Here is a 10,826-nt window from a genome sequence, read left to right on the forward strand (position 1 = left end):
TATCTCTATCTTAAATATGCATGATTATTCGTTTGATTTCTACGTAGGCTTTACTTAAAATTTATGACAAAGCTTTAACTAAAATTTCTTTTCAATTACTTTTAAGCCCCTCAACTTCAATGTCCATAATGCAAAGAATGGAACTAATGAATAAGTCTTCTCAGACTATTCTGCAAAAAAAAAAAAAAAAAAAAAAGTCTTCTCAGACTATTCTGCAAAGCCGTTTATCATTAAGCAAATATCAATTTTCAGCATAGCAGTGCACCATCTAACTTGAACTTGGACAAGTTCAAAGTTGAGGAAACACATTGAGTTTGGACAATCCTTTTACCAATTTATAAGCTGAAAAGTAAAAAAGAAAGCTGACCATAACTTTCCCTATATAACATGAAGCTAGCAACTACTTAAAAATAGTCTCGCGTCTCATATTTTATACACTGTTTTAACTTCCTTCATACTTCCAAAACTGCCAGTGCATTTCCTACCTAGTATGGATCTCATCAACCTTAGAATTCTTTCTTTCTATCACTGGCTCTTTGTTTGTTACTTGCTATTCCATCTTCCTTTAAATCATGCTCTATCATTCAAGTTCCCTGATTTTAAACAAGATGGCAGGTTAAAATTAAATGGTACTGCCTCCATCCAAAATGGAATACTTGCACTCACAAGTTACTCCACTAACAATACTGCAGCGGGCCGAGCTACATATTTTGAAGATATGCAGCTTTTCGATCCGATTACAGGTAAATCCACAGACTTCACTACTCATTTTTCATTCAAAATATCAACAATTACTTCACCAGGCCAAGATGGGCTTACATTTTTCCTTGCACCAAATGGTTCTCATCTTCCAAATGATGCTGAAGGAGGATGCCTTGCACTTATTAGCAAATGTAACGATTTCACTATACACAGAAAAGAATTAGTTGCTGTTGAGTTTGACACCTATAATAATACATGGGATGAAACTGATAGTGAACATGTTGGTATCAACATTAACTCCATCAAGTCAGCTGTAAGCACAGATTTGAGCCGAAGTATGAAAAATGCATCTAGAATTGATGTAAGGATCAGTTATGATTCTAAAAAAAACAATTTGAGTGTATCATGGGCTTTCCCTGACAGCCCATTTCTTGGTGGGAATACTAATCTTTTACACACTATTAATCTAACAGCATATCTGCCTGAATGGGTATCCATTGGCTTTTCAGCTGGATCTGCTTGGTATTTTGAGACGCATGACATTCTTTCATGGGAGTTTGAAACAATTTTTTCTTCAGAAAGTTCCCATAGAGGATTAATAATTGGTAGTGTAATTGGTGGATTTTTTTCAGCTTGTGGGGTAGTTTTAATTTTGGTATTTGTTTGGAGGAGGAGCAGAGAAAAAGCGAAGGACGGTGTAAGTAATGGTGACTCTTCCATGGAACGAGAAATCGAACATGGTACAGGACCTAAGAGGTTTTCTTATGATGAACTAGTTCGGGCCACAAACAACTTTGCAGAAGATGGCAAACTTGGGGAAGGAGGGTTTGGAGGGGTTTATAAAGGCTTTTTGAGTGATCGGCATGAATTTGTTGCAGTTAAAAAGGTTTCTAAACGCTCCAATCAAGGAAAAAAAGAATACATATCAGAGGTAAAAATCATTAGTAGGTTGACACATAAAAATCTGGTACAATTAATTGGTTGGTGCCATGAATTTGGTGATCTCCTTCTTGTCTATGAGTTCATGCCTCATGGTAGCCTTGATTTTCACCTTTTTGGAGAAAGAACAATGCTTGACTGGGCAACAAGGTATAAAATAACCCTTAATCTTGCCTCTTCATTGCTTTATCTACATGAAGACTCGGGACAATGTGTGGTGCATAGAGATATTAAATCAAGCAACATAATGTTGGATTCAGATTTCAATGCAAAGCTTGGGGACTTTGGTCTAGCGAGGCTTATGGATGAAAAGCTGGGCATCAAGACAACCGGGTTAGCTGGAACTTTTGGTTACATGGCACCTGAATACATAAGCACGCGCAAGGCCACAAAAGGGTCAGATATCTTTAGCTTTGGTGTGGTAGCACTAGAAATAGCATGTGGAAAAAGATCAACAGAACCTGAATTCGAGGGTCCTCATGTTCCATTGGTTGCTTTGGTTTGGGAGTCATACGGAAATGAAAGGCTTCATGATATGGCTGACAGGAGATTAAGTATGGAGTTTGACATGAAACAGATGGAGTGTTTGTTGATTACTGGACTGTGGTGTGCTCATCCAGATCCAAGCATGAGGCCATCCATAAGGGAAGCCATACAGGTTCTCAATTTTGAAGCTCCACTGCCAAATCTTGCGAAGAAGATGCCAGTTGCCAACTATGATGTTCATGTACCTGCTGTCCCTCCAGCTAGTAGTATAGCTGCGCCCCATGTGTCTTTTTCATCTATTAATATTGGCCGGTAAGCTAGTCCGCAGTCTCATTTTAAGGATGTAATTTTGTTTTTTTTACAGTATTTATGTTACTATGATGCAACGCTTTCCATTGTTGAATGATATAAATATATTTGTGGATTTTGACATTTAAATGGATTCTTATTCGTTTCCTTGTAGCTGTTGTGCTAACTAATATCATACAAGTATACAATACTATAGGGTTTAGAAAAAGTACTACATTATCAGAAAGCAGCAAATAGATTCAGTCTTTGTTTGCTTTGATAACTGTTATTTGCATGAGCATCTATGGCATACGTGTGAATTGCAACTAGCTATTGCATGATTAGCTCGAAAACCACGGTAATAGTAGCCTCGTATCGCGGTCTCCCTTAAACCAATGTATCCTTAGTGAGCCTACCAACTCATGGACAATACCCTTGGTCTAGCGATCGAGTGTGTATATGACGGGACTAGCAGTACCATTCGACCAACATGTGCCCATCAGCCCATCACACACGGTTTGGGAGATATATTATGTCTTTAAGTAGCTGGAATGTTTAGCCCTACTCTTCAGCTTCGTATAATGGCTTATTTAGATTCTTCCATAATCATAGCTTATTAATGTATTCACGTTAAAAACTATTATATCTACAATATTTATACAATACTTAAAAAAAAAAAAAAAAAAAGTTTGTTATTGATTTTAATTTAAAGCCACCATTAAAATTATTTTTTGTCTACAAGTAATATCCAATAACAGCCAATAACTACCTACTAGTTAAAATTTGTTATGAAAACATTTCTCATTCATATTTACTTGGGTTAGGCCGTTGTTTGCGGTTGTTTTAACCCTTGCTTGCTTAAGGCCCAAGCCCAATGCTTGGCACATGTTTGAACACTGGTTTATAGGGCAAAAATGGCCCATTAGCATTAATTTTTGAAATATTTAGCAACAGAGCACTGTTTCGGAAATAATTAGGGAAATACCACTTTTTTCGAAAACGCCGCTATAGGGCCCGAAAACGTCACTATAGGGCTTAAAAAACGCCACTATAGGGCCCCTTGAACCTGTTATGGGGACTTATAAAAAAAATTTTGCAGGAAAACGCCGCTATAGGGCCCAAAAACGTCACTATAGGGCTTAAAAATGCCACTATAGGGCTTAAAAATGCCACTATAGGGCCCCTTAAAACTGTTATGGGACGTACAAAAAATTTTTGCAGGAAAACGCCGCTATAGGGCCCAAAAACGTCACTATAGGGCTTAAAAACGCCACTATAGGGCCCCTTGAACCTGTTATGGGACTTATAAAATTTTTTTTCAGGAAAACGCCGCTATAGGCCCGAAAAAGTGGTAGATTGCTATATAGTTCGGAAACAGTGTTTCTGAGCAAATTATTTCCAAAATTGATGGTAATGGGCCATTTTTGCCGGTTTATAGAGTCTAAAATCGAATAGGGTGAAGGCCCAAATTCAATTCTTATGAGCATGCTTGAAAGGTATCTTAAGACCCGAAACCAAATAGGATAATAGCCTAAGTCTAACTCTTGAGGCCCTTGTAATCAAAGAATTCGAAAGAGTCAAAATGGGGATCACGCTTTGTCAAATTCACAAAATATTTACTGTCATTTTTCCTTCAACTTTACATATAGTTCGAAGGTGCACGTACCCCATAAAAAATTCAAAATTCAAACCTCGTAGTCAGAGGATTTGCCCAAGACTAAAGTCCACACCTTAGCCCAAGCTCTCCAAACCCAACATCTAAGTCCATTCCCTCTCTCTCCTTAGCTTAGTCTAAACCTCAACTAACCTACAAAATGGCCCCATTAATTTTTGAAATATTTAGCAACAGAGCACTGTTTCGGAAATAATTAGGGAAATACCACTTTTTCCGAAAACGCCGCTATAGGACCCGAAAACGTCACTATAGGCCTTAAAAAACGCCACTATAGGGCCCCTTGAACCTGTTATGGGGACTTATAAAAAAATTTTGCAGGAAAACCGCTATAGGGACCAAAAACGTCACTATAGGGCTTAAAAACGCCACTATAGGGCCCCTTGAACCTGTTATGGGACTTGTAAAAAAATTTTGCAGGAAAACGCCGCTATAGGACCCAAAAACGTCACTATAGGGCTTAAAAACGCCACTATAGGGCCCCTTGAACCTGTTATGGGACTTATAAAAAAAATTTGCAGGAAAACGCTGCTATAGGGCCCGAAAAAGTGGTATTTCCCTAATTATTTCCGAAACAGTGCTCTGTTGCTAAATATTTCAAAAATTAATACTAATGGGCCATTTTGGCCTTCACCTAGACCAAATATACTACAAGCCCAACCTCGACTTCATCATCAAGCCCAACATATAGCTTTGCTAGTCAGCCTGGTTAATCAGACAATGATCTCTACCTTCTAAAAGACTCTGCATGATCCACCTAGATTTGAAGAAATGCCCCAGCATTAGCATGTGGGCCTAAATGAGAAAGAAGAAAACCATGGCACCCAACAAGGCAACAAAGCCAATACGGTTCATTCGATCACGTCTATCTGCATAGAAGTCCTAAGCCATGAAGGAAGTTTGATGAGCTATATTTGCCTTTGGACAAGGTTTTTAAACGACTCAAAGTCAAAGGGTTATTGAGCCTATTGGAATCAAGACTCACGCCAAACCCTTTGCCAAGAAACCATGATGTTAATCAATATGTCAGTATGATTAGATGACTGGTCACAACACTGATAAATGCATCAACTTAAGATATGCCATTCAAGATCTTGTTAATCCAACACTATCACTTCACCTTTACTACATGGTCAATCTAGCCTATGCTTTTGTTTTTTTTTTTTACAACAATTTTACAAACCATTAATGTGATAAGTTCTTATTAGTTTTCATTTAGGCTTACCACTATCATCACTTTTTTATCTTGCAATAAACATTCACCACATCAACAATTTGTAAAATAATTCAAAATTCTAGCATTTTCTTTGGAAAAAATTAAGGATAAAGGGTTTGAATCAGATTAGAAATCTATATCTTCCTTTCTCTTATTTGCTTCCATTTTTCACAATTGATCAATAAAAGCTTTCTTAATTTTTCATATGTATTGGTGTTGTCTAAATATACTCTAATTTCAGTAATTTGTGGAAACTTGCCAGGTGAACAAATTGCTTTCTTTAAAATATGACCTCTTATCATAAAAATTAAAAATTAAAAGATAAAAAAAAATAAGGCTGAATTTTGTTTTTAATATATAAAACATATAATTTTTTTCTTAGAGAATATAAAACATATATTAAAATAAAAACAAGTGACAAACAACTACCACATTACTGTCCTAATAATCAAGGTGGTTGACACAGTATCGTACCGGCCAGTATTTACCATACCAATACGTGCATTGATACCAAAATATTAACGTTTCTTACCGGTTTAAATAACGGCCAATTTTGGGCATTTTGGCCAGTATCGAGTGTATCGGCCGGTATAGGTATAAGCTTTTTTTTTTTTTTTTTGGGTAATTTTTGAATTTTAGTAAGGGTAGAATGATAACTTATTTCATTAACTTATTAATATTATTTGTTTTCTTAATATGCTATATAAAATCTAAAACCATGAATAATTTATTCTGAATTGAGATAATATTTTATGGTAAACTTTTATTTTTATTATAATCTATATATATTTATAAATATAAAAATAGCGATAAATCCGAAACAGTACACTAATATTAACCGGTACTGAAATATATCGTTCTGCTGATTAAACTGATACAACCTTTGGTACGAGATTGACTCCCTTGCTAATAATACAAATTAAATAAACATTATATTATTCCCAGTCACTTTCTTTCTTTCCTTACTCTTTTTTTTTTTCTTTTGTTTGTTTTTTCTTTTAATGGGGTTGAAAGTTGACACTTTACAATTTCCGATGAAATATGGAGAAACATAAAGACCATGAGATGGTCATTCTTTACATTAGGATTTGTGTGTCCATTTCTTAATTCGCATGTTCCGAAAACATCATTGAATATATTAAATAAATAAATAAATAAAAGACTTTGATTTCATATAATTTTTTTTCAAATATCAAGGAGACAAGGACTTGGTACGAGTTTGAATAAAGTCTTTATTTATACCTTCCATTCCTTCAAATTTAATTAAAATTTCTACCTACTAAGCTTTACTCATTTATAGACAGTGCAATAATATTTGATTGAATTGTAAATTATATTAACCTCTAGATTTATTGAAATAAAACTCCGTCCAAAATTTTGAATAAAACTATAAATGACACTTCCTCTTTAAAGGGTGTGTTTGGATTGAACTTATTGTTGCTGAAACTGAAAACTGAAAACACTGTAGCAAAATAATTTTTAAATGTGTAAATAGTACCGTGAGACCTATTTTTAATATTTTTTAATGAATAAAGTGGCTGTGGGTCCCATAAACAGTACCGCTACAGTGCCGCTACAGTGTTGTTTGTCCCCCTTTTCTGCAAAATGCGTGAAATGTAAAAAAAATTAAAAAAAAAATAAAAAAAATAGTGAAAACGCAGATGCAGCAACGCAACGCAGAACCAAACACACACAAAGTTTCTATATATAATTGTGACAAATAAGTTTATATATGACTTTCTTAACAAAATATCCATTTTTAAAAAAGATATTCCAACCTTAATTGTGGACTAAATTAATGACACTCTCCCATAGATATAGGGTTTTTTTTTTTTTAGCAATTTGATAATTTATATTGAAAAGAAATTTGTTAAGAGTTTCACCATGGAAATAATATGATAAAGCTTATTATATTAAAAATCATCATTGAACATAATTCATTGAACATAACTTTGATTGAAAAGTGAGTTTCACTTAACTCAACAGGTAAAGTCTTTGAAAATTGAATAAAAGATTTAGAGTTCAATCTCCGCCTACACTAAAAAACGATTGGTGTCTTGGTCCGATAATAAAGAGTTATCATCAAGAATAGACGTCATAGGTTTAAACTCTCTATATATAAAAAAAAAAAAACTTTGATTGAAGATGTGCTAAGTTCTTAATTTATGTATTTATTTTGTATATGGCTATAGAAAATTAGATAGTTTAGTATACTCATTAGCGTTTAGGAAGTTGGTAAGTTCCATCAAAAAAATGATCTTGTATAGATATCTATATTAGAGTTAATAATTTATGTTTACAAATTATGAGTTTCGTTGGCATTAGAAATTAATTAATTAAATTTTTTTTTTGCACACAAATAGATGTGGTTTGAGTTATTATTGACTAGAAATATATGAATATGAAAGTTCAAATAGTGTAAAACAACTATTGCTTGTTTATACTTCTAATTTTAATTACGGCTTGATTAATTTTATGCTTAACACACTTAATGCGAAATATACGTGATTAGCGAATTAATCAATCGAAACATTCAACAATTGCGTGGATCAACAAATAAGTGCAATGCTAAAATGTGATAAGCCAAAAATGTATTAACCCCTTATAATATATTAATTGATTAATTAGCCAAGTTTATTAATTAATCAAATTAACATGCAATGTACGTGGCAATACAAACAAATCACCAATTAAACTAAGTATTCAGTAGAAATTAAATTAACACGGTGATTTGTTTACGAATGGGGAAAACCTACATGGCAGAATCTCCACTCGGTGATTTTAAGATCACCACTTCCGAGAATCCACTATCATCAAAACAAACAGTTACAAGTAAAGGAATCTTAGTACCTTATACCAACCTACAGTTGAACCCTTATTACCCAATTGGATTTGTTCTATAGTGACAATCTCTTTTTTTCAATGCTTGGCTCTCAGTACGTGACTAACCAATAAATGCATGGATCCTAGTACGCGACTTAATCACCAACTTAAGAAAGATGTTGGCTGCAAAGTTCTTTAGTTCATCACACGATGAAGATCAAGAAGCTCCTTGATCACAAAACCCTACGGTGTACAAACACAGTAGCTTCTTTAAGAGAAAGATGAACTAGAACAAATTCTATCCCCGATCACAATTTGCATGAACAAGACTTTTCTTCACACTTGTACAACTGTGCAACCTTTGACGGCTCTTAAAATAATCCTTATATATATTTAGGGTTGTGAGAAAAGAAAGCCTAAATACATACTCACGGATTAGATGAAAAATAGTTCTGAAAAAATGAGTTTCATAGATCTTGATAGATGGCTAGGTGTCGAGCCACAGGCTTCAGTAGCTTTTAAACCTCTATAAATGCTAGCTGTCGAGCTAGCTATCGAGTTTTAAAATCCTGTACTTTCTCACTTGATTCTTGGATAAACTTGCATGATTTTAACACTTGAACTTGAAACCTTATTTCTTGAAGTATTAAATACATCCTAGATCTACCTAATTACAAGTAAAGTGCGTCTTGTCAAAATATTAGCCAATTACATAAAATATGACATATGTTCCTAACATCAAATCACATATGTCTTAACAATCTCCCCCTTTGGCAATCCATGAAAAAACCACAACAAACAAATGAAAATATGAGAGAAGTCATAAATCATTCAACTTATACTCACTTGTTGAATACAATAAAATCTATCATAACACAAACTCTTGAAAAGCTTTATAAGAAAAGAGTTTATGCAAGTAGACTTTGACAACCTGTGTTTCTAAGACACTTTACACAAAACTCATCAAGGCATCTTAGTGTGACACAGAAATAATAGACTGCATACAAGAAATAAGAAACATATGTATAAAGAAAGAAAAGAAACAACACATGGAGAGATAGGTGAAATAACATATATAAGTACAATGTATGTCAAATGGTCACAAGACCAATGTACAAGATATAATGTATCTAAAAGAGAAAGAAAAGAAAAGATACAAAAAATCTTCACTACATCCCTTAATATACACTCCCCCTATCTCCTAAACTAACCCTCCCCCTATGAGTATGACTACTCTCATCTCAAAACTACTCCACATTTTTGCCATGAGTGACAAAGGGGTAAGTACAATAAGTAGACATCTTATCATCACTCGGCGAGCCATCATCATCATCCTCATTAGCATCATCACTGCTGGAGCCATTGTCATTCTCATCCTCAGAGGCTGGCGAAGAGGGAGAGGAAGCAATAGTGAAACCACCCATGATAGTCTGTCGCCATGCTATACGACCAACATAGGTGTTCACCTAACACAACTCATTACTAAGAGTGTCAAGGCAACCATCCATGCACACAAGCTATGCCATGATGGCCTCAAGATTCATTCCACCTGCTAAAGACAAGGGAACAAAGGTGGATAGAGCGATAGAAGCTAGAGGTGTTGCCATCTCAGTTTGAGGCTGCTTCGAGCGAAGTTGTGCAATACTTCGCTTAACGGTAGCGGCGTCAATGGCATACATGAATGTGAAGTGGGGAGACTCAGGATAGGAGATAGAAAAGTGGCGAAGGAGCCGCGTGATAGTTGAAGGAAAAATGAGCTTATCATAGGTCATCATATCCTTATAGACATCTATAAAGGAGAGTAAAAAATGAGAAGGAAAATCAATAGAAAGATCCTCAGTGAGGGATAACAAAAACCGAGCATGAGACTCTGTGATAGTGTTATAATGAGACAATGGATGGAGAACGAATGTCATCACCATGTTAAGGAATCTCAAACCTTTAGCAAAGGCCAAGCATAAGGTGTTTTGACGATCACCCTATAAAGAAGGTGTCTCACAAAATAGAGACGCGAGCTCGTCTTTGGACACTGTCCTTAGACACTCAGAACCAGGGTAGTCAGGATGCGCTACCCTAGGAACGTGTAGTACCTCAGATACAATATCCAGAGTAACTACCATGCATATACCCCGAACGCGAGTGACAAACTGGGGTATAGAGTAATTAAATCTATGCATATTAGAGCAAAACTCTTGTATGATCACAAAAGGGCACGTGACCGAGACGCCACAAAGTGACTCCCAACCCCTACTGTAGATGATAGTGGGTAGGTTAGTGTCAGAAAAATATGACAGAAAGACTTGGCGTTCCGAATGAATGCCACATCATGAAAAGTTCTCTGAGAAGTTCGATTTGGCCTTCTCATCACGGAACCAGATATGAGAGGAAGTGGGGACAAAAGGAGAAGAAGAAGAAAATGCCTCGGAACGAAGAGGGTTCCAGGATAGAATGGATTTACATTTAGGTGCCATGACGTAACTAACGTAAGAAATAAAGAGAGAGGGGGAGAGAGAGAGAGAGACAATTAGAAAAGCACCAATAAGATACAATATAACAAATATAGAAACTTGAAGGTACGTTTGCATAAAAATGCATGAACATGTGACATGCAAATATAAATACATCATGGGCTCAACCCAATCCAAACCTACCAACACAAAATATAGCAACAAAGTAAACACACATCTAAAATGTATGAAC

At 35.2% G+C, this 10,826-nt stretch overlaps 1 protein-coding gene across 1 annotated transcript; it reads left to right on the forward strand.

Annotated features, from left to right (window-relative positions):
- The first annotated feature begins 490 nt into the window (after nt 1-490).
- Nucleotides 491-2,443, forward strand: LOC115966625 (L-type lectin-domain containing receptor kinase IX.1-like). The gene has a single exon (XM_031085824.1). The coding sequence runs from the start codon at nt 491-493 to the stop codon at nt 2,441-2,443; it is 1,953 nt and encodes a 650-aa protein (XP_030941684.1).
- Nucleotides 2,444-10,826: the final 8,383 nt, after the last annotated feature.

This window comes from Quercus lobata, chromosome 11 (assembly GCF_001633185.2).
Source record: "Quercus lobata isolate SW786 chromosome 11, ValleyOak3.0 Primary Assembly, whole genome shotgun sequence".
NCBI lineage: Eukaryota > Viridiplantae > Streptophyta > Magnoliopsida > Fagales > Fagaceae > Quercus > Quercus lobata.